Below are 24,098 nucleotides of genomic sequence, written 5' to 3'. Positions count from 1 at the left end.
TAAACAAAGAATGAATTTAAATAGAGAGCTGTCCAGTTGTATTTTAGATTGTAACCTGCCAGTTTCCAAAGTTTCCAAGTCTACCATAGAGCTTCTAAATCAGTTTTTGCTATCATAGCACAACCAAACAGCAGCTACTTGAAAGTTGAAACCAACATTTTAAGGCATTGGCATTAATGAGACACACATTTCATTGACTTTTGTTTCCAAACCCTCCACCCTTTTAGTGAGGCAACATGGATGATGACTGAGTTGTATGTTTTTTGGAGCAGGACCTCCTGGTGAAACCCACACAAGTGGGACATGCTCACCTTGGCCTTGACCAGAGCAAGAAGAGCATAAGCTGTGGCCTCCAGAGTGTAAACACGTCCCTTATATGACTGCCAGTGAGAGAAGTCTGAGGAAGACGCACACAAATAGCTTTTTATTACAATGCTGTACCTTGAACAAGCTTAATTCACTGATAATTCCCCAATCCGTCATTTTAGAATATTTAATGTTATAGAAATACAATTAAAAAGAAGAAAGTAAAATGTCCTCAATTTAAAAAAATGTAACTAATCTTTCTACATAAGAGCCAGATTGAGAACAGATTATTAAGAATAATACCGATTATTGATATTGCAGAGATTAAAAAATCTGATATTTGTTTTTAACACTTTCAGCATTTCTGATAAAAATCCTTTACATTTTTAGTTACATATGTACATATTTAGTTAAATATGTACTGAGCAGGAAACTATATAGCTGAAAAATAAAGTTGTCTAATCTGGTGGACAATCCATGTAAATGAGAAACTGTTTCTAAATCACTTAAAAAATGTTTTGCACTGAGCAAAAGTTATAGTATTGCCCAACATACCTTGTGTTGGTCGGGCTCTAATAAAAGTATTATAGAAATGACTAGTAGATGTGTAATATCCAAACACTACAACATAGAATCAGTTTAAGAATCATGCTGTGTGACGACACCTGGGGAAACAAACTTGTAGAGGATCTGGTGGCTCAGTTTGTCTTCATTTGCCAGGGCATATGACGTCATGGCAACAGCATATGGGTTGGTGAGGCTGGGCAGACGCCTTTCCAGATAGGCCACTGCTTTGCCTATACTGCCTGGCAGAGTCTGGACGGAAAAAAAGGAAGGAGAAAGGAGAGTGAGGAGAAAACAGTCTGATACCGTAATCCATCCATGATAAATATCCCATTCTGTTCAGGAATGTTGTAACATTTGATCCTGGGACATTAGCTGAGTCCGAAATGTCCCACCTCCCTCTCCTGTGTCTGAGCCGCCCACAGTTACAGTTACTATTGGAGTGTGGATTTATTGCTCCATGGAATGTTACCATTTTGAATGCGTCACATGCTTCGAAAGAGTCATTTTAGCACAATTGACCATTTCGATAAACCCCTCCCAGCAATTGCTATTTTGGTTTAGCAACTGAAACTAGACTCGACAGGTCGTTCCACCTGCTGAAGCAGTATTCAAACTGTTTTTTTAACCATTCTAAAACTAAAAACACAAGAGAAAAGATATAAGGAATGGATTAAACATTGTGTCTATCTGCTCTAATGTAAAATGCAATTGTCAGCATGTCCATGTAACACTACTACTACTACTACTGTATCACTAGTGTAGAATCTGAAAATGAAGGAATAAAAGCAGTGGAGGGAAAAGAAAAAACATCGTATGGAGATGAGGTACTCACATTAACAGTGGCAGCACAGAGTGCGCGTGACTCCTGCATGGCAATGAGGCAGAAGGCCGTCATGGAGGCATCTGAATCTGCGCCGCGAACATCACCCTACACATGTACGGACACAAACATGTTGATTCATATCAGGTTTTAGCCAGCGACGTGGAACTGTTGCCATCTTGTTATTGACGATAATTAAATCAGTTCACGCACAATCATCTCTCCTTGGATAACTCTTCCAACTTCTCTAAACAAGCCGGCAGGTTGCTGCGCGTTGACAATCAGATACGTAATAGCGTCACAGATGTCTTTGCTTTGCACTGTCACCAGACTTTTGGCCATGGCAAACACCTTGGCAACATAGGCTGTCAACCTGAGAGAGGAGAGGAGACGTTTAGTTTCCTTTATTTGCACATGAAATACACCATCGCCACATAGTCAGAATTTAGGTTAAAGGAGGAAGTGGAAACATTTGTATGAGTTCTTGGATATTTGAAAGCCTCACCAGGTGCTACTTTGGTGGCTGGCCGACACAGCAAAAGACCCATCATTTTTACGGTAAGCAAGCTCGTTCTGGTAGCCTGGACACAAACAAGAACACACAACCAGTCTGAGGAGCCCTGTTACATATTTCTCCTGTTGTAATTGCATCTTTTAAATGACTCTGCTGGCATACGTTTTTGTTTGTAGTTCGACTTATACAGTCTATGTATTGCATTCAGACCACTACTACAATGGACTGTCAGGTCTGCAGAAAAAATCCTTGGTTCCAGCCTGCCCTCCATCCTGGACTTGTACACCTCCAGAGTCAGGAAGCGGGCTGGAAAGATCACTGCAGACCCTTCACACCCTGGAAACAAGCTGTTCCAACTCCTCCCTTCTGGTAGGCTCTATAGAGCACTGTACGCCAAAACCACCAGATACAGGAACAGCTTCTTTCCGATGGCCGTCACTCTGATGAACAATTAATCAGACATACTGCACTCCTACCTCTGTTTGCACTATTACCATCACTATCACCTCAATTCCATTGCCATTGTTGTTTATAGGTTTATATATTTATATACTTTTTTGGATATATATTTATACTTATATTATACATAGTTGTTAAATGTTTATACCTGTTATAATGTATTTTGCTGCCCTTGTTTTATTTTTTATATATATATTTTTCTTGTTTATTGTAAACTTGTGTATGTACATTGAGAGCAAAGTGGAAACCGGAGTCAAATGTATGCGTTCGGCCAATAAAGCTGATTCTGATTCTAATACTTAGTGTCTCTGCTTGGTGTCACGGTTTAGGCTTTGCCCCCTTTGTGTCTCTGTGTCTCTGTCTCTGTGTAGCTCCGCCCCTGGTCTCCTCCCGGCTCCCTCCTGTGTCTGAGTGTGTTTCCTGATTGTCCTCATTCTCTACGCCTGTGCCCAACCACCTGCACCTGGGTTTTCCCTCTGTCAACCCCTCTTATATAAACTCCCCTGCTTCCCTGTTGTTTTGTGGGATCGTTTAGTTGCTTCCCTGTGTGTGTGTGTGTGTGTGTGTGTGTGTGTGTGTGTGTGTGTGTGTGTGTGTGTGTGTGTGTGTGTGTGTGTGTGTGTGTGCACCGGCGCACCTATCCAACAGTGGGCTTAGGCGTCGTTACACAGCCACTAACTGTGCACCGAGGAACAAACAGGGGACATTTTTTAGGTCCCCTGATGGTCATGCCTTATATCAAGCTGAAATCATGTCCAAAGCCCTCTGGTAGATTTTTTTTAATTTTAGCCAAGTGGGGACTTGCATGTGTGTGAGTGTTTAAGTCCATGCGCAGCACTTATCCTACAGGCTGGGGCAGGGATTTTAACGACCCCATTCACACACGTCGTTTAAACACTCCTCCATTGTGTGAATGGCTTGCAGCCCCAAGCCTGTCTTTCAGACTGTGGAGGGGCTAACAGGCCACTTAGTGAAGACATCAGTCTCTTGAAACATGTTTGTTTTAGAAAAATGGTAACAAAATAATCAACTTTAGTGGATACCTTAAGTTTTATTTTTGGCACTGTATTAATTTAAATGGCTACCAAGAAGGCAGGAGAGCAACGTGTATTTTAGAATCTAAAAGAATGGAAGAAAATACAAAAACAACCAGGGTTAAATTAAGAATATAATACTTAAGTACCTAAATACTTAATAAGATTCTTTCTTTTCAGTTTTAGTTCACTAAAAACTGATTTGTCATCAGCCTTTCCAAAATACTTGCCTGACCGGTTTGCACAAGCACTGGATGTAAATCAACTTTTCAATATACTAGTGTGCTCAGTCTACACTTGGATTCACTTTACAGTAAAAAGGTCCACACTTGTACTGTAAGGAATGACAGAGGTCCACCGTTGGTTGGTAAATAATGACACAAGTTCCCTCTTGGATAGCATGGAGTGACATTAAAACTCCATGTATGAAAAGAAATAAGCTAAATTAATAGTACTTGTGAAACAAATTATCTAAACTAAATAATTCTATATTATTCTTTAAACATGTTGTGTTTTTGAAAAATATACATAAAGACACAGCTGTAGTGGATGGCGTAACCATTTTCAATCTCAACACTATTAAAATGAAGTGTTACCCAGAAGGCAAGGAAGTAATGAGAACTTCAAAATCTAAAAAAAAAAAAAAACGAAAAAAAACCAGGATGAAATTAAGAATAAAATGGTCACATTTGGATCCTTTCTTTTCACTTTTAATTTTTAAAATATTTTTTATTATGAGACTTTGCCCTTGGACAGTTTTTACAAGCACTGGATTTCAAACAATTTTACAATGCATCTCTGTCCTCAAGCTTTATTTATTGGAATTATTGTTGTTGATTCATAGTACAGGATGAAAAAGGTCAACACTTGTATTGTATGGAATGACAAGAGGTCCACAAAAAAAATCAATATTGTATGTCAAAAACATTAAAGGTAAAGTATGTCGAAGAAAGTCACAAAGTCATTGTATAGTATGCTGAAAAATTATCAAAGTATAGTGTGTCGAAAAGGTCGTAAAACGTCACAGTATAGTTTGACGGATATAGTCACACTGCCACTGTCACAATAATATGTCATAGTTTAGTATACCATAAAGAAATCGCCCCAAAAATATCAGATACAATAAAAAAAGACATAAAGGTCTATGGTACCAAAGTGAGAAAATAAAAGTTACAACTGACTGCATTTGATAAAGGTTCCAAAAAATAGAAACACACACGGCTAATTTCACCCTTTAACAGGAAGCAGTCTCACAGGCAATATACATGTTAGCCCCATCGAAGCGTGTTGTCTCCACTTTTGTTTAGAGCTCTGCTGTATGTTAACATGTATTGGCGAAACAACCGTGTTCTTTTGACATTTACTTATTCTGAAAACCACTCTGTCCATATTCCCCACCTCTTAACTCCACAAGGAAGTAAAGAACGGTCATCAATGGCAGAAAGTGTGTGAACTGAATCACTTCTCTGTGCCCGCTTCACGCTCAGTGGGAAATATCGCATCTCATCATCGTGGTTAGCGAGACAAAACACTTTAGAAACACATTTCTCAAGTCAAACACTATAGAAATGATCCCTGAAAGTATAGTCTTAACAATCTATGGTAACAAAGTGAGAAAATAAAAGTTACAACTGACTGCATTTGATAAAGGTTCCAAAAAATAGAAACACACAAGGCTAATTTCACCCTTTAACAGGAAGCATTCTCACAGGCCATATAAATGTTAATCCCATTCGAAGCATGCCAACTTTCAGAAAGCACAGCGGTGATACGAAGAGATCACAGTTCCGTTTTTCTCATACTGCACGCTCACTAAGATAGCAAGCCTGCAGTTTAAGTACTTCAGAGATCCTACAGCATCGTCCTCCTTTACTGGGACCCCAAAAAGAGGAATTTTAGAAAGCTTTCAATTAAAAATGAATATTTGTACTAAGATGAGAGTCCACAATACCTTTTACATTTTAAACATTAAGCAGAACATCCTTTGTCGCAACATATTATGGACCAAGTCAAAGAAAAGCCACATTACAGTATGTCTAAAAAGTTTAAGTATTGTATATTGAAAAAAGTCATATAAAGTATGTCCAAAAAGTTTTTGCCAAATCCATGCAGCATAGCTAAATTACAGCTAGCTGGCTAACCTTAGCTTGCTTGCTCGCTAACATTGTAGCTAGCAAAATATGAATTACTTCACAAGCTAAAAAAGTCATAGTTTAACTTTAGCATGTCGAATAAAGTAATAAATAAGTCACAGTATAGCATATTGAATAAAGTCATAGTAGGCCTATATTATGTCAAAAAAAGTCATAGTAGTAAAATGTAAATTGGGTAATCTTTTCTTCCAATCAGAGCGGTGAAACATGCCACGCAAACAAAAAATAATTAATAGAAAGACTTATTATTATTATTTGTCTTAATAACTATTAACCACCAAATACTTCAGTTCAAAACAGTTTTAAGGTCTTAAATCCATCAACTGACTAATTCCCAAACTCAGGAGCAGGTGAGATTGGATGTTGCTATAGTTACCATCAAGTACACGGGATGCAATATATTAGCATTTGAATATGAATTTGCAAACATAGACAGCTTAACTTAAAAGGAGAATTTGTTGAGTTACTTGCAACAGCTTAAACTTTTGTTCTGACTTGTGACTCTGCAAAGCAATAGACAAATTTTATTTGTAATATACTGTGTTATTTCATTACTGCTAACGGGTCATAATGTGTGGAGTTTTGTGAAAACTGTGCCATGGAAAACATAGTGAACGCTGGATTAGCAAATAGTGAATCCCTAAAAGAAGACATTATCTGCCCTTGAGAATAGAATGCTGGATGGAACACGCACTGTTCTCTGACTCGAATAAATTAGAATGTTGACGTGTCATCTTATGTATGAAGCCAGGTTATTATGCAAATTAAACTCAGTATCTTCCAAAACTTTACAGAGGACAGCCGGACAGCTCTGAGGCTCTGAGGTAGGCCGTGGGAAAACAACTGCTCATAATTTATAGTACAGTTTTATTTTATTTGACTGTGGTCAGGCTTCCTGGGGGGCTCCCTGTTGACGTGAAGGTCTATCATCCGGCTCGCTGGCTGAGGCTTTTCAACCTATTACAGTCGGGTGTTGCCCTTTCATGTAAGCAGATTCATGCTCACTGTGTTGAGCTGTTTGGAGAGTGTCCTGCAGTATATGTTAACAACTACATTCTGGTTAGTAGCCCATGGCTTCTCGGAACCAAAGGTGACGGTGAGCGTTCGAACTGTGGGGAAGACTCAGTAGCGCTCTGCCAACTGCAGTTGTAGAAATGTTGTATAGTATGGAAAAAAAACAACTCCACACAGGACAGCTGGACAGCTCTGAGGTAGGCCGCAGCATATTTTCAGAACTGTCCTCAGGTAGTAGCTGGCTTCTCGGAGCCATGCTGACGGTGAGTGTTTGAACTGGGGGGAAGACTCAGTCGCGCTCTTGAGTCCTGCCAGTGTTAGCTCGCTGTGTGGGGCAAGCCGCAGGCTGCCGTCAGCAGAGTGTAAAGATGGTCGGCCAGTTTTCAGTGCTACCTGGGGGCAGGAAGTCTTTGTGCCAGTCTGCCTCAGAGCTCACTTCAAGCTTCCCGTGGGTCTGATGTAGGATGCTGTGGTAAGATACTTGCACCAAACTCCTGTCGTGTAAACCAGTAGAATATCTGACCTGTAACTTTGGATTCAGAATAGACTTTGAGTGCTACCACTTTTTGTTATTTGGCTCAGGATGTTTGGTGCCACCATACTGATTTTAGGATTACCAAATCCCTCCTTGAATATCAAATTGTTCACATTGATTATTTACTTAGTAGAATAAAAAAGAGCTTAGCTTACAGGACAGAAAGGGAAATGTAGACATCTTTATTTAAAAAATATAATGAAATTAAATGTATTATAGTCGTCATTATATACATATGAAATTCAAGCTCTGCATTTAACCAATCCCTAGCATATTGGGAGCAGTGGGCTGGGTTTAGTGTCTTGCTCAGGTATACTTTGGCACAGGACATGTAGCAGCCAAGGATGAAAACGCCGGCCTTGCGGTTACCGGACGACCCTCTCTACCCAATGAGCCACGGTATTTATAATCACACAGTTGTAGAAATGTTGTATAGTATGGAAAAAAAACAACTCCATAGAGGACAGCTGGACAGCTCTGAGGTAGGCCGCAGCATATTTTCAGAACTGCCCCCAGGTAGTAGCTGGCTTCTCGGAGCCATGCTGACGGTGAGTGTTTGAACTGGGGGGAAGACTCAGTCGCGCTCTTGAGTCCTGCCAGTGATAGGTCACTGTGTGGCTTAGTTCGCTGTGTGGGGCAAGCCGCAGGCTGCCGTCAGCAGAGTGTAAAGATGGTCGGCCAGTTTTCAGTGCTACCTGGGGGCAGGAAGTCTTTGTGCCAGTCTGCCTCAGAGCTCACTTCAAGCTTCCCGTGGGTCTGATGTAGGATGCTGCGGTAAGATACTTGCACCAAACTCCTGTTGTGTAAACCAGTAGCATATCTGACCTGTAACTTTGGATTCAGAATAGACTTTGAGTGCTACCACTTTTTGTTATTTGGCTCAGGATGCCTTGATTTTTGTACAATTACACTTGTTTTAACTTATATTCAGGAGGTTTTCATGTCACATAAACACGAGCAGCCTCCCCTCTCCAACCCAAACACATTAACCAATGTACCTGTAGTGTTACCTCAACAATTATGGATATAATAGAATAAAAATAAATACAATGAAATAAATGAAAGGAAATAAAGGAAAAAAGAGAGTTCTGTCATCGCCTGTATTAATAGAGAGCTGGCCAACCAGATTTTAACTTGAGTTTTGTTTAAAAGGCAAATTATTATATCACTTTTGTTATGACTGCGAGTCATAATATAGGATTTTATATTTCTGTGTGCCTCCCTGCCTGAGGTTGGGGCTGTGTAGTGTGACAGTTTTCAGTGCTACCTGTAGGTGACCGGTGATTGGACGGGGGACTCATGAGGCGGGACATAAGAAGGCACCTGTGGAGGCCGGCCGTCTCTCTCTCTTCTCTCCGACTCCCAACCGGACCGTGCTGCATCGGATACAGATCGGGGCGACCGCCCTAGTACATTCTATAAACAGTCCCTGTAGTGGTAGGGGTGAGCCGCTCTTTTGTTTACTCTGTTTTCTCCTGTTTTGGGTAGGGAGTTAGGGAAGCTGCCTGTCTTTTCTTTTGTTCAGTTTGGGTAGGTTAGATAGTTGATTAACGAAGCTTGTTTTGTTTATTATTTTGGGCCAGGCTCACCCTGACGTATATCGCTACCAATGGCGTCACTAATAAATATCATGGACTGAACATTGGGATAACTGGTCGTTCTTGGGAGTGGGAGAGAGAGAGGAAGTCCTTATACTGTGTTGCGTCCAGGTTCCCCTAGACCGGGCGTAACACTTTTCACAATAAAATGAACGAATGTGAAAAGCAAATTCCTTCTTTAAGCTGAAAAGGACAATTTGTCCGAAGAAGAATGTAATAGATTTCTTTTTTTCTGCATTGTAACATAAATGTACATTATTTCTGCTCTTGAGATACATTTTAAGAACTCCAATATGTTGATACTCTTTGAAAAAAACCTGCTTTTTGTGTGCTGCCAACCTAAAATCCTCACGTGAAGTCATTCGATCAGAGGAAACGCTTCGTCAGGCTTCACGTGACGAGTATGTTGTTTGAAATTCTGCCTCAAGTTAGTGTGTGTGTGTGTGTGTGTGTGTGAGAGTGGGTGTGTGTGTGATTGTGTGTGTGTGTGAGAGTGTGTGTGTGCGTGTGTGTGAGTGTCAGTGTGTGTGTATGTGTGTGTGATTGTGTGTGTGATTGTGTGTGTGTGTGTGTGTATGAGTGAATGCAGTTAAAAAAACTCTGTCCTCCCTTCACACACTGCAGTACTGGCATCCACCTCTTTGACAGATGTGTTCTTCCCTGAAGCACCTTCTACATCAATAAAGTTTATGTGAGACGTTGTGTGTGTGTGTGTGTGTGTGTGTGTGTGTGTGTGTGTGTGCGTGCGTGCGTGCGCGTGCGCGCGCGTGAGTGCGTGCTCTGTGTTCCAGGTTTGTTCCCGCCACGTCCCAGGGTTTGGACTTGGACTTTGCCTTTTGGACTTTGTCTTTCATTTCAGTTTGTATTTTTTGCGCTCCCTATTGGAGTTGTTTTTGGTTCCTGTTTTTGTCCACTTTTGTGCCAGTAAATTAACCTTGCCTTCCACCTCGTCTCCAGTATCTGCGCTTGAGTCTTTGCTCTACCCCTGCACCACATCCCATGATACTTGGGGCAGTGGTAACATGCATTGCTGTCTGCCATACAGTTTTTTTATTTTTCATACCACTTCTGCAACATCAGAAAGTTAAAAATCCTACACAGGGTCATCAATATGATTCATGGTATCTGTGCCAATACCTACCAGTCTTGATGTGTTGGAGGGCTTCGATACGTTTCTCTAAGCCCACAGTTTCCCACTGGTTGGTTTTGTCCAAATAAGTTGCTGCAATGACAGGTAGAGTCATGTGGATCATGTTCGACTCTCCAGAGCCTGAGGGTTGGTAGATCAGACTACCCATTTCGCTAACGAAGTTCTCCGCCAGTTCAGAAACTTGTTCTCTCCCTGCATTCACACACACAAACAGAAAAAAACTAAACGTTACAAATCAACACGAAGAAACATCCAAAGAAACATGCAAAGGTCCCCCACAACCAGTGAGGTAGTCATTTCTCAATAAGAACAATGCCAATTTACAACAGTTAATTTTACAAGCACTATGTGACATAACGCGCCCAAATATGTCATCTCACCTGTCACGGAGATACGTGTCCTAGTAGGTGTGTCTCGAAGCAAATCTTTCTTAGGAATTCCACTGTTGAGAGTTTCTTCTTGTTTACCATCTGAAGGGATAAACCATCGGCAAGTTGGGGGAAAATGTGATAAAAACACTATTACTATATAAATGGAGCTATTTATGGGTAAACTCACCTACACCTCTGGTAGAGGGGTCTAGATTTAAAATCTGATAAGATTTAACCAGTACACCCTCAGGCTGGAAAAACAGTTAGGACAAATATTACAACTCACAACAATATTTTAGTAGTTTGCTGATGTGTAACAAAATACAATATGGCTTGCTTTGTAAAATCTTCTCAATTTTGAAAAGGCTGATACAGTACACATATGCATGAAGGTTAAGCCCCTAATGATGTTTCCCTATGCTGACTTTAACACGGAAGATCGATGTTTCTCTTACCACCACCCGCAGCATCTTCCTGATTCCATCATGGAGCAATGACTCTTTAACCGCTGCTTTGACCGCAATGCTGTATTGTCCTATTTTCATGGGAATAATAACGAATGGCACAGAGCGTGTAGTTCGGGGCCCAATTCTGACCTCCTGACGATACTTCCCACGTTTAGAGGCTGCACTGCACACATCCTCCTCCTCAATCAGATCCACACGCACCTTAAAAACAGGACAAAGATGGAGAACGAGAATGAAGTATGTGTAACCAGTTCTGGGGACCAACCACCATTCATCAAAGACGAGAGTAAGGAGTTAATTTGTTCTATTTTTTTGAGTGCCACTCGTATGTAAGTCCAATATTTACTGTTGTCTTTGCACTTTTGTTTGAAATCGCTGAGAGAAATATATCTTGGTCTCATTGGCTCTGGCATGAAACACCAGAGCAGAGGAAGGCAGACTTACGGTGACAGGATCCTCGCTGTAGTTGTGGAGGATTGCCTGAACTTCCACCTGCTCTCCACGGACAGCAGAGTACGGCAGCTTAAGATCAACGAAGAATTCCTTCCGGACAATTACCTCTAACGGGTCGCCAACACATATTCCTTTAAGATGAGAGGGATAAATACAAGTGATGAATGAGAAAAAAAAGAGGGAGAGAGAGAGAGTGGTGTAAAGGATGGGAGAGGTTTACAGGTTTGAGTCACTGAATCCTCACCGTGAGTTTTTGACAGACTAATGCCAGTGAATTGCCAGGTTGTGATTGAGTCTTGCAAATGAACATTTTTTGTCAATGATGTGGTGTCACTGAAACATAGAAAAGGGTTAACACTTTGAGAGGTAAAGGGTGGCTTTAACTCCTAGTGGTGTCAGTGTGAAGTTATATCGTGTCTGTGCATATTTCAGTTGACTCACCAGTTAGGTGTTTGTGGAGGACAAGCCGGCAGTTTCATATCTGACCACAGCCAACTCTCAGGGAAGTTGGTGCGAGAAAGTATTTCATTGCTGTCCATGTAACTGTAATCCTCCTCACCTAAAGTGGCTCGTTTCCTCCTGCTGGGGGCCGGACATTTCAATTCTGGAAAAACACTTTTTTAACTTTAAAATGTGGAAACTAAACTTGATTTGTGTTTGGTATAATTGATGTGAAACTCTTTAAATCAAAGTGAGGCTGTGAGAAAATTTTATCTCGAATTGCACATCCATTTGTTGAATTGTTAAAACATTGTATTTAACACTTTATTATAGTAGAACCCCTAAAATAAGGGCGGGACCATGATCACCTAATGTGGCTGTCACAGTAGTTCAAATAGAAATGCCTCAAAGCGTCGGTTCAACCAAAAACATTATCTTACATATGTCAGGTAGTATTTGACAGATAGTTGTGGCTTTTTGTGCCCAAAGTTTTGGATATCAGTTTGAGATTCTGGCTCTTTGTTTGTGTCGCTCACAGCACTGAAGAATTAAAAAAACTAGACAGCAACGAAACAGTGTCTCTGAAATCTATTTACATGTCAAAATACTGAAAAAGGTGAATAAGAAATAGAATGCAATTTGGTTTAAGATGCTGGTTTTACTGTCCACTAGATGCTTACTCCTAAAAAACACTAGCGATGAATAAAGGTCGATGTGCCCACTTCTCCTAATCAGAGATATTTCATTGATACAATGTTAAAAACTAAAGAGGGGTATGTTCAGGGAAGGGGAGAGTAAAGTAGTGTCACCTGTTCTGTAGGGGGTCCCAGAACCCGTGTTGGACTGAAACATCAGCCCAGCATCGTAAAACACACTCATACCGTCCTTTCCTCCACCTGGTGTGCAGCCTGTGTCGTACTTCTCTACAATGTCCCACACCTGAGCAGGTCGGAAGTCATTCTCACACACAAATACAAACAAGACATATGGTTACAGGATGCAAGTTAAACAAACACATCTATAAACTCACACGACAGATCTGATATGTACACGTGAACTCATGCAATGTATTTTGCTGCAGGACAAATTTACACCGGATATTATCTGAACCCAAAAGCTAACAAACGTGAAATTTAACATGTGTGTAATTTTCTTTTATATATAACTTTTTTTAAATGAAACTCCTTGAAATATTTTCAGAGATAAATATGACATAAAGAAATTGCCTTTTTCTGGGTGAGACGGTGCTTGTCGTTTACGCCTTTGTCAACTGCCACCAGTCCCACTGTGGCATCTGGATCTCCTGTGACCTTCAGAACAAACGCCTTGCGGGGCTCATAGGAAGGTTTGGCTGTTGCCGATTCAAGCCTCAGCTGAATGTGAAGGGGAGGTGAGTGAATGAGAAATGCAGATCTGTATTTGCTTAAGCAGTTTCATACATAAAACATATGTCTGAGAAATTAAAAAATAACTTCATCAGCTTGTGGTGTTTTGTTTGCCCACTTAAACTCTCCTACATCAGTGCTGCGTGTCTCACCGAGCCCATGCAGGAGTTCTTGACATCCACCCAAACAGAGTCTGATACCACTTCATTGCCGTTGGTATGGTAGTAGGCTATGATGCGGAACGATGGCAGCATTTCTTTGGTAACAGGAATTATCAGGGGAATCACAACATCACCTTTTGTCCTGTAACGGCCATTGTTCACCAGCTGACCTCTGCTCAAGATCTAGGGAAGCAGATTTGAACATCAGCACTTATCAGACATGAGTGTATATTTTACACACAAAGATGGACGCAACCACAAGAGTAATGTGCACACATGCACAGGTGTAAAACATCTCTCACCAGGTATGTGATGTCAGTGTCATGGCTTTCCTGCCGGTTGAAGATGAGGTTGATTTTCAGGTTGTCTCCTAATTCCAGCTCCGAAGTATCCACACCTGCAAATGTGACATGTTGTGATAAATCACCCAAAAGAGTAGTGCATGGTGCACACTTTTCCACCGCTATCTCTTTTTTTTATACCATCTGATGGTATTTCAGGATGTCCCTCACCTATGTGGATGTAGTTATTGCTCGGTGTTGTATACGGTAAAGGTACCATGGAGGCTGATGCTTGTCTTGCAGGGCTAATAGCAGAATCGTTGGTCCTTGCCTGCAAATAAAGACACACACAGGGAAGCATACACACACAGTTAAATAAAGAATACTTGAAGAGTCCCAAATCTTTCCCATCTCAACTTATCGTGGCTGCTAAATAGAACGACAAACAGACATTACACTGACAAGATGAAGTTCGCCATTCACATACTGTACAGTAAATGTGCAAACAGATGAACAATAACAGGGAGCTTCTCGGCTTGATTTCACCTCTTCAAGTGAACGTCAAAAATGTTTGCCAACGAAAGTTGAAATTCAAAAAGAGTAAAAGATTTCAGAGACTTACAGTTATTGTCAAGCTTGGGTTCCTTGCCACTGTATTGATGGTAAGCTTTGCGATGCCGTTGGCTGCGGTCACGCCGTGTACTTGTCCTGGATCCACCACCACTCTCAAGCCTTGTGCCGGACTGCCGTCAGGATTCACAACTTCAACCTGCCATCAGAAACACAAACAGCTGAACATCAGAAATCGACTGTCTCATTGAAACACATCTTTTTAAAGGTCAAACTCATGTTATTAGATTAGTTTGTAGTTCTAAGTATGATGACTTTGTTCATGGTGACCCAATGGGTTATAGTCTTTTTTCTGTTTGTCAAAATCTGCCTTAACATCATAATGAAAGTCCACGATAAAACATTGATCTAATCAATAACAGTTATGAAGAGAGCATGAAGCAGCATGTGCACATTTACGATATATCTTTCCTCTTGAACCCGAGAGTGGATTTAGAGGGGGGGGGGGGGGGGGCGAAGAGTGTACACATGTAGTACAAATCACTTTTGAGAACGAATGAAATTATATTTTAAAATATTTCAAAAACGTACATGACGAAGATATTCTGATCAAATGGACCATGTAACCTATTTTAATCACTCAAAAACATATATATACACAAAGTACTTCAAGGTACTACAAGTACTACCACAATTTCACCTATTTCTCGCCAGGAGAAGGCGAGCAATGTTCTCCGTTATCGATCCCAGCCGCGATCTACGGCACTTTCACACACACACTTCATATCCAGGAGCACGAGCACAACAAACTGCATCGAACTATCGCCTCCAAATTATTCTACTTTAAACCGTTAGAAAGTTACTATTGATCTGCCACAGATATCAACTCAGCCCATCATCATAAACATTGAAACGCTCCGTACCTTTTAGATGTTTCCTGGATGAAAATCGGAAAAAAAAATAAAATTAATCAGTGCCGCCATTTCGCCATGTCTCTCTGCTCGTTCTGTGCAAAAAAACTGAGTCTCTGACGAGCTTCTACGACGAATGAGTAATAATTTCAGTTTTGGCCAATGGGTTTGACCCATGGGGGCGGATCACAGTTTTTGATTATTTTATTGGCTTAAAATTCTGTAAACAACTCAAAGAACAAATGACTGCACTGCCCTGAATCTGCCGGGTTCAAATCTGTGGGAATTGCGCAAATTGGCCGATCACAGGCTGTTAGGTTCAAATACATCACGTAAAACTGAAATTCTGACGAAAATGAGCCATATTTTACAAGTTTTCATATGGCCCAGGCTCTCAAAATGATGCCAAACTTCTGTAGTAGATAGATTGAACATTATTAGTGATAAAAGAAGTGAAATATAAAGTTAGATAGTATTTAAAAGTACAATAAAACAGCGATATCGGCTGCTTCCAAAATCAGAATTGACGTTGGCTGACCTCAGCTGACCTGTACACCGGCATTGATTTCTCAGGCATACTTCACTCTATCAAAGCCAATCTTTTTTTTTAGAAGGACTGCTGACATGTTGTGATATGATTTGGGAGAGTTTAGGCCTGCCTGTGCATCATTTAAAATCAATAAAAGTGCTTTTTAGGCACAAAAAAAAAAAGCGAACCTGAAAATTTTCAATTTGAGCTGTGTGTAACATTCGTTTCAGCATTTACCAGTAACATATACAATGATATGTACACATATTAACAAAGCTCACATTCATTTGTGTTATTTTGCCATTTAAATTATTCAAATAGACCTTGTAGTGAGCGAGATAAGCCCCTTTGCGTAAGGGTAGGACATTTTCGAGCACAGGGCTAAAAATAGGCCTAGGGTTCATATAGCCATTTGATCAAATGGCTTTCTTCCAAACATGTAACAAATAAAAAAAAATAAAACAAGAATAACCAATAAAATAACAGTAAACATATACAGTTAATTATAAATAAATACATATATGTCATATTATATGTTAATGTAAATAACAATAACAACAACAGCAATGACTGTTAAAGTCCAGACAGAGACAAGGTACCTTCCTGTACCTTTGAACATTTGTATCTCTACTTTGCTGAATTTCTTCATCTAAACCATTCAATAAATTCACCCCACTTATTAAAATACGTGGGGTGGCCCCAAAGTGCTAAGCCATAAACCATACATATGCTGTCAATTCATGTACATGTAAATAAGTACTTTACCGCAACATCGAAGGACATTCCTGGTTTGAAATATTTGGGTGTTTTCTTGAAGTGGATGGTGTAAGGTGATTGGACAATCTGGATGCTTCTCAACTCCGCCTCCACCATTTCACTACCTGTGTGTTGATACAGAAACCAAACACATTCACACAAAAACTGATTACAAGAGTATTTCATTATATTTATTTTACATCTCCGGATTTTCATCTTGATTAACTGATACAAAAATGGTATCTTGATTTTCTATTCTCCTCTCGTTATTGTTTGGGGATTTTCAGACTCTAATAATCATGCTAGTTAGCTGGTAGTTACTCTGATCAAACACACTGAAAAGGCACACACACACACACAGTCTCTCTTTCTTACCGCTCTCCGTCAGCACACTGACGGCCACAAATATGGAAGTCCCCACCATCTCAAGGATGTTTGGGAAAGTCTTTGTGATGTGCTCTTTCCTCAGTGTGACCACTCCATTACCTCTCTCAACCTAATGTGACATCATTAAAAAATGCATCTTCAAATACAGTACAGTGGTAAAGTCAGTGAACAGCCTGGTTTATGTCTGAACATCCTAAATAAATAATATATGTCGATAGAAATGTAACAATTCAGCTAAATCAAACTGCAGATGTATGAATAACAGGAAATTATAGACATTTTTCACGTTTTAGACTCTTGCAAAACATAAATAAAATGCAGCTAAAGTGTAAGAATGTGCTCACCTGGACTCTCTGAAGAGAACTTTGGAAGCTTTTCTTTTGACCGTCTAGCATAACCCCAAATACCACATAGGCGGTCCCATCCACCTCTTCACCAAACAGATACCTGAAGCCACAAGACAGGGACATGTTAAAGCCCACAATGAAGCAAAACAGAAAAATCTAAAACAAACAAACAAAAAAAAAAGCAAAACCCCCAAACACAACCTCTGGACTACACTCTTTAGTTTTCCTCCTGTAATCAATCTACCAATCAAACCTGATATCTCAAGCCACCAAACAAAAGCCTTCACATACACAGCTCTGATGTTGACGGTGAGCTCTTCACTGTCCGCGTAGAAGAAAGAACTCATAGGTGTCAGTTTAACCTCAAAACTGGGCAGCACTGCAAAATGGAAAACATTTTATTGTCCAATCAGGTAACAAAAATGTTTATAAAGGTTTTAAAGAGAAGTGCAGGTAATGAAGGACTCACCGTATTCTTTGACCTCGAACTCTGCAGAATAGCTCTGCTGTGGGTTGATCTGGAACTTTGTCACCACCTTCCACATTCCGGGACTACACACGTGCACACACACAATTCAATTAATCATTTAGAGACTTTCTTTACACTGCGTGAAGTTATACAAACATATTTATATCTTACACAAATTGAGATGTAGGCCTACACAACAGAGCTGCAAGAAAAGTTTTTTTAGTTTTCAGGTTGCCTTTGCACGAGAGAGGAAGGGTGCAGTACTTGTATTTTATGCTTTTTTAGGCTGATTGGTTTTAGTTTATAGGGATTAAATGTATTTCTGTCCATTAACAATTAATATTTAGATATTTTGAATGAATAGTTTAACATTTCGTTGAAGAGTTAAATAAGATCATCACCACTCTCGTGTCTAACAGTGGTAACAATCTTCCCATCAAGTAACCCTCTGCCTAAAAGCACATGAGCTATTTCCCAAAATGTCAAACTCTTGCTTTATTACATTCAAATTTACTACACCCTGATTTACAGAGTAACACTAGATTTTCTACTCAAAAGCAAAGATGGCAGCTGCTGCTACTCTGCTAGCTAAGCTAGCTGACCTTTTAGCAGGTCTAGTTTATCTTAGCTGTTTTCCTGCATCTCTCATTTCATTACGTCATGCAATACATTTTATATACCAAAATGTTGGTTTATCAAATTCTTATTTTTCAATAATATAGTACAGATACAGGTTGGGTGAGTATCTAGATCTTGCTTGAGTGAAGATGAGCTGTGAAAAAAGAGATAAATTGCAGTAACGACTCAGGGGTTCCAGAAATGACTTACCAACCACGTTGAAGATATATTATATCACAGCCAGGCTCTTATAACATTAGCAAATGGAGTTACATTCACACAAACTCTTTTCTCCAGTTCATGTCTCTTTTCTTATACAGTTGTGCTTGACTATTCGTTAATTGTAAATGTAAAAACTATGTGTAGAAATGTTATTTCGGAGTTCCTTTTTGTTGGTTTATTGCCGTTAAATCATAGCCAAATCAGTTTATGTTGTGTTCATACAGCTGTGGTAAACAGCCGACGTGTGGCTTGCTAGACACAGTGAATACAGTTCGATGAAATCCACGGTGCTCCTTCGGACTATGTTATGAACCAGACATGACGGCGTTTGGTTCCCCGTGATATCTGGGACTTCCACAACACATACTAAGCAGAAATAGAGGTTATTTTTTCCACAGTTGACGGCGGACAGTTGAACGGCTATCAGGGCGATAAGCCGCGCTCCCTCACCGGCGCGTCCAGCGCGATTCACCGATTCACGCGAATGAACACAAATAGTCCCCCGGCGAGACCGGCGGCGCGATTAACGCGGCGCGAATCGTGTTTGGTGTGAACCGCAGCATTACGCTGGCAGCCTAGTGGCCTCATTGTTTGTACCATATGGTTTACACACACAGTTTGGTCCGGTCTCTACTGATATGAGGTATCGTAGAGCTCTGGGTGAACACAGACGGCTACAATATGTATTTCCTGATTCAACACAGCTGCCAGTCTCGTGGGGAGGGGAGGGGGGAGCTGCGCTCATGTGATTGGTTGAAAATGAGGCTGACATCTGATTGGCTACAGAGAGGTCTATGTTGAAAAAACGCATTTGTGAATCCAGAGGCGTCAGGACAGTCTCAAAAATCCGTAAATGAATGTGAAGCGATTTGCAAATAAATGCAGTGCGATCCACAAATAAATACATACAAATCCACAAACAAATACATACAAATCCACAAACAAATACTTACAAATGCAGAAATATATTTGTGATTTCTTTTTTACATTTATATAAATCGTAATTTATTTATTTGTGCATTGGAATGTATTTGTGAATTGTTCTGCGTGCATTTGTAAATCGAATATATTTGTAAATCCTTCTGTGTGCATTTGTAAATCGAATATATTTGCGAATTGTTCTGTGCGCATTTGTGAATCTTTCTGTTTGCATTTGCGAGTCTTTCTGTGTGCATTTGCAATTATTGAGACTGATCTGACCCCATATAAAACGTCAAATTATTTAGGATTATGCAAAGTAGCCTATATTTTAACATGTTTTGAAATGAATTACCATGTTGCTAATTTAGTGTTTGGACAGCAGCTAAATAGAAGTATGTAAGTCATGCAGTGTATAAAGTGTTGAGACACACTGAATACTGAGACTTTTCATTTGAGCCAATTACAATTATGTTTTGAGATGAATAAATCCATATGTATCCAAAGTGTAAATACACCACTTAACAACAAAATGTATACAAAATGGAAAATGTGATTTAAATAATATAAACAACTAACCTGTCATTTTCAGCAAGTCGGAAATCTCCAGAGTGGATCCCTGATTTCAGAGTGACTGGATCAAGTGGTAAAATGGTGCCTTCAGGGGTCTAAAAATGAACATCTTTCAATAACCATTAACATAGAGCCGTGGTAAGTTACAAATGAATCCAGTAGTCCATGCCATATCTTTGTCTACAATCCGCCATCCTCGTCAACGTCTATATTGACCATAGATGGTATGATATTGACACTTTTTTTCAGCTATTTCTAAAATGTGTTTGTCTCCAACTGAAGGAAAAGGCTGTCTTTAATGCGCAAATCCACCACTCGAGGAAGATATGCATTCATTTGTACTCCCAGTTAGGGCTTATTATATGATACCACTTTCAATTCTGTGCTTATCATAGATAAATAACAATACCACAATCTCGATGGAAATAACATCAGTTCGGGTTGCATCATCCCTCTCTACTGCCTCCATACGAGGCGTCACTGCAAACATCCTGAAATGAACTGACAGAGAGAGAAAGAGGTTCATTTTGCTGCTGAGGAGTGAAGAACAGTGAATCTATTTTGGGTGATGTGACAGTTTAAAAACGTTTTGAAAAGAAGGGTTCTTTCACTTCACTGTAATTTAAAAAAATCAATCAATTTGAATGACACTTCAAAAATGACACTTAAAGATATTGTCACAGAAGGAGGTGTGTTTTGAGCACTGATGCAGATTTGAACTCACCTCTGCTGTTGGGGGTGTAGAGGGTCTTATCAGTTTGTATGAAGATGTACCCGGACTGAAAGGACACTAAGACCACTTTCTCCAGCAGTCGGTCAGGAAACCGAGCTTGCAGCAACACAAACTGCTTCATGCTGGCATCCTTACTGAAGTCTCCAGCAGGGATCTGAAACCAGTATGAAGAGAGACCAGCAGTGCATCAGTAGCAGGGTAGGGTGGTCTAAATCAAGCATTTCTGGATTCATGTATAGATTATTTGTGGCCATGTTAGAAAATGAAGCCAATATAATAACATAATTACATATACAGTGACGGTATTTAAACTACCGTTATTTGTCCAAGCTGCTGGAAGTTATTTGCAGCACTAAGTGTCACAGATGTAGTTGTCAGCCTTTGGTTTTTGGTTGGATGGTTCATCACGCTGATTTCAACATTGATGTCTGCTCCAGTGCAGTCTTGACACTCCACAAAGATATTTTCTGCTGTACCTACACGCAACAAGTTGGAAGCAGACATCACCTGCCTGCAGAGCAGCGGTGAGAGAGGAAGATACGGAGTAATAATTATATTCTGTCGTCACTGTGTATCGTTGTTGCTCCCATTACAGTTCAACCAATAATAATGTGGATACCAGGAAGATGAACAGATGAACAAACTGCATATTTTAGCTCTGTTTTAGGTGAATTAATTCAACCCCCGGGACAGTGTTTAAAGGAAAGGCAGGTCTACTTACAATGGAGCTCCATCAGCTAGAGAAGTCAGCGAGGCCAAGGCCACAGAGGCCACCAGCCACAGCAGAGTCCTACTCATCCTGACTGATCCTGATCTGCAGTCAATGGAGACTGTCAGTGTACTGCACCCTGTGTTTCTGCACGCATGTATGAACACAAACAGACATTATCGTCATCATTAATTCCCAGCAGCAGTTGAGAAACTGTTGAGTTTGGATACACTTTGTCTCTGCTCTGAAGAGAAAGATAAACAGTAGAAAATCAATGAGTTGAATGAACTGTTCACTGCAACATTACAGCAAAACAGCTTCAGATGTTTTCTAATGTGACACCTTTGTTTTATTTTTTCTTGTTCGGGACATTTTTTGTTCCCTCTAAGTCTTGTTCTGGATAAATCAGCATATTACACAAAAACAAGCATGCACACAACTACTACTCAGGTTAGAGTCATGTTGAGTCATTTCTGGGAAAAGTTTCTGGCAGGTGTTTTTGGAGTTTCAACTGCATGGACTTTTGTCCGGTGACAATCTGTTCAAAATAACTGCATAATATATTTATTTATTGAATTAAGTTGAAGTTATTGAAGTTGATCTTTTGAGTATTCAGGCTCAATCATGTGAATGGATGTTGCAAATGTATACAGACTTTTTAAATATCAGCAGAATGACTGGATTTACTAAAAGATGGATCCCATTGTTTGATGAGCATACTGAAATATTAACGGAAGTGGAAAATGCAGTTTATGGTCCCCAAGGTAACCGGATGCCCCAATTATTATAAAAAAATATTTGTGGACTGATAATTTGTCAATTTATATTATATTGAATCCTTCCCTTGCAAAATTGTTTACACTTTTGCCTTTTTGGATCCAGGAGAGAAAATTGAACTTGAGGGTAAAAAGGACTAGTATTCTGTTGAGAACGATGGGTCAAAATGAGATTGTAAATCCACATATTCTGTCAGCTCTTGAAGTGTTGAGGAGAGACTGTTGTCTGACAAAGTTTTTCACCTGTCTCACCACTCGTGCTGTGCACTGGGCTCATACACTGGATACAGACTCCTGTATGAATGCAGTACGGAGGTTCATCTGTGGACAAGGTCCAGTCTCCGCTATCAGGTCTATATATTGAAAACTGTTGCCGCTTAACACTTATCTCGACAATTTTTGGATGGTTTGATGTCACAGACAATTTTCCCCTGGAGGATCCTACTGAGTTTTGGGATTTCCACATTTTTCATTGAGCATCCAACAGCTCAGAATCCCACTAAAGGTAATGACTGAATTCCCTTCAGTCTTAGAGAATAATGTTATATAGCAGAAGACCTAACACGCTAGGAAGTTAACATCAGGATGTTGAAGAGGCACACCACCAATTGTAGGAGTTCTAGCCATTAAAGGCAGTTGTGTACTTCTATAGGAACAAGAACTAAAGTCAAGTATGATAAAGTAACTCAAGTGACATCACTTGAGTATCTCTTTATGGGCTTAAATTCCAACTTCTTTCCAATGAAAGTCCAATGAATTATTTACTAGTCAGGGAGGAGCAATACAAATATGCTGCTGCAAGGCAGCATTCTTCAAGCTTTTTCTATAATTGGAAGTAAAAATCAGGCTATGTTGGCCTTTGCTACTTACTAACATGAGGATGTTAAAACTGTGGAGTGAACCTGATAAGCTCAACGTAATTAAGCTGAGTTTACACAAAACAATTGTATAAAACCAAAGTTGAAAATTAGCCAGGTTTTCCAATCAGTTCCTAGAAATACTGTGTCAGTTCTCAGGGATTTAGTTTGAGTGTACACTCCCTTACATAAGACACAAGGTGGTGCTACAGCATAATGCAATATCTGACCAACAACTGACACGAACGCACACATAGAGGTACTGATAACATCATGACCTCACGCCTTCAGAACGTACATAAGCAGAACAGAGACGGGTCACTGATCAGTTAAGTTATCAGCAGTGATTCATGCTTAGACAGCTGTAACCAGTGCCGGAGAAAATAAATGAGTAAGGGGGAAGAAGAGGAACAAGAGTGGCGCTTGTCGGAGAGTCGTTGCTGAGAAACATCCAACTTTCAGGTCTCGTTGTCCTTGGGGGAGTATGTAAAAACCACAGTGTGTCCCAGACCTATATTGTTTCCAGTCTCACCTCTAATGTTTATGTAGCATGTTGCAATGGGTTGCTGTTTTCAATTAAAGAGGTAAAAAGGATAGACACACTTTTCAACATTGGTCTATTAACCTCTTTGTTTCTTTTACTCCTCTACTACTAAAAATCAGTTGACCAAAAATCTAAATGAGGAAACATTTTGGTGAATGTAAAATGTGAATCAGATTAAGATTTTGTACTGTACTCAAAAATCATTTTTAGTAAACAATTTAAAAACATGTTATGTACCACATACCTAAAATATTTGTAACAAAATAAATCAAAGCAAGCTAGTATTAAAATACAAATCTGCTACACAATTTTACACCTAAAATACTAGTTAACTGACATCAGCTCAATGCCTACTACCACTAATATGAAGGTTATGACACATGATGAGGTCACCTATTTGAAAGACAATAATGGACAAGGTGGAGCTGAAGAACAACCCTGTCCAGCATTTTCTATATTATGACATTTAA

General features: G+C 39.9%; 1 protein-coding gene across 1 annotated transcript in view; it reads right to left on the bottom strand.

Moving 5' to 3' along the window:
- Positions 1–21,540, bottom strand: part of LOC306694900 (complement C3-like) — a gene marked incomplete at both ends in the record, with an annotated part of 28,194 nt that extends 6,654 nt beyond the window's left edge. Inside the window, 28 exons of the mRNA XM_079157946.1 lie at positions 312–397; positions 972–1,122; positions 1,706–1,801; positions 1,907–2,066; positions 2,199–2,274; positions 10,142–10,342; positions 10,531–10,620; positions 10,709–10,772; positions 10,977–11,189; positions 11,433–11,572; positions 11,686–11,774; positions 11,883–12,045; positions 12,692–12,821; positions 13,109–13,255; positions 13,420–13,611; positions 13,731–13,825; positions 13,941–14,040; positions 14,332–14,478; positions 16,485–16,600; positions 16,851–16,971; positions 17,207–17,309; positions 17,501–17,588; positions 17,679–17,761; positions 20,016–20,104; positions 20,419–20,510; positions 20,734–20,896; positions 21,058–21,253; positions 21,464–21,540. Coding sequence (XP_079014072.1) covers positions 312–397; positions 972–1,122; positions 1,706–1,801; positions 1,907–2,066; positions 2,199–2,274; positions 10,142–10,342; positions 10,531–10,620; positions 10,709–10,772; positions 10,977–11,189; positions 11,433–11,572; positions 11,686–11,774; positions 11,883–12,045; positions 12,692–12,821; positions 13,109–13,255; positions 13,420–13,611; positions 13,731–13,825; positions 13,941–14,040; positions 14,332–14,478; positions 16,485–16,600; positions 16,851–16,971; positions 17,207–17,309; positions 17,501–17,588; positions 17,679–17,761; positions 20,016–20,104; positions 20,419–20,510; positions 20,734–20,896; positions 21,058–21,253; positions 21,464–21,540 — 3,468 coding nt within the window. The remainder of the gene's footprint in view (positions 1–311; positions 398–971; positions 1,123–1,705; positions 1,802–1,906; positions 2,067–2,198; positions 2,275–10,141; positions 10,343–10,530; positions 10,621–10,708; positions 10,773–10,976; positions 11,190–11,432; positions 11,573–11,685; positions 11,775–11,882; positions 12,046–12,691; positions 12,822–13,108; positions 13,256–13,419; positions 13,612–13,730; positions 13,826–13,940; positions 14,041–14,331; positions 14,479–16,484; positions 16,601–16,850; positions 16,972–17,206; positions 17,310–17,500; positions 17,589–17,678; positions 17,762–20,015; positions 20,105–20,418; positions 20,511–20,733; positions 20,897–21,057; positions 21,254–21,463) is intronic.
- Positions 21,541–24,098: the final 2,558 nt, after the last annotated feature.

The sequence above is a fragment of the Pholis gunnellus genome (assembly GCF_910591455.1).
Source record: "Pholis gunnellus genome assembly, chromosome: 4".
NCBI lineage: Eukaryota > Metazoa > Chordata > Actinopteri > Perciformes > Pholidae > Pholis > Pholis gunnellus.
The sequence above is the reverse complement of the archived record's forward strand: the minus strand, read 5'-3'. Positions and strand labels throughout refer to the sequence as shown.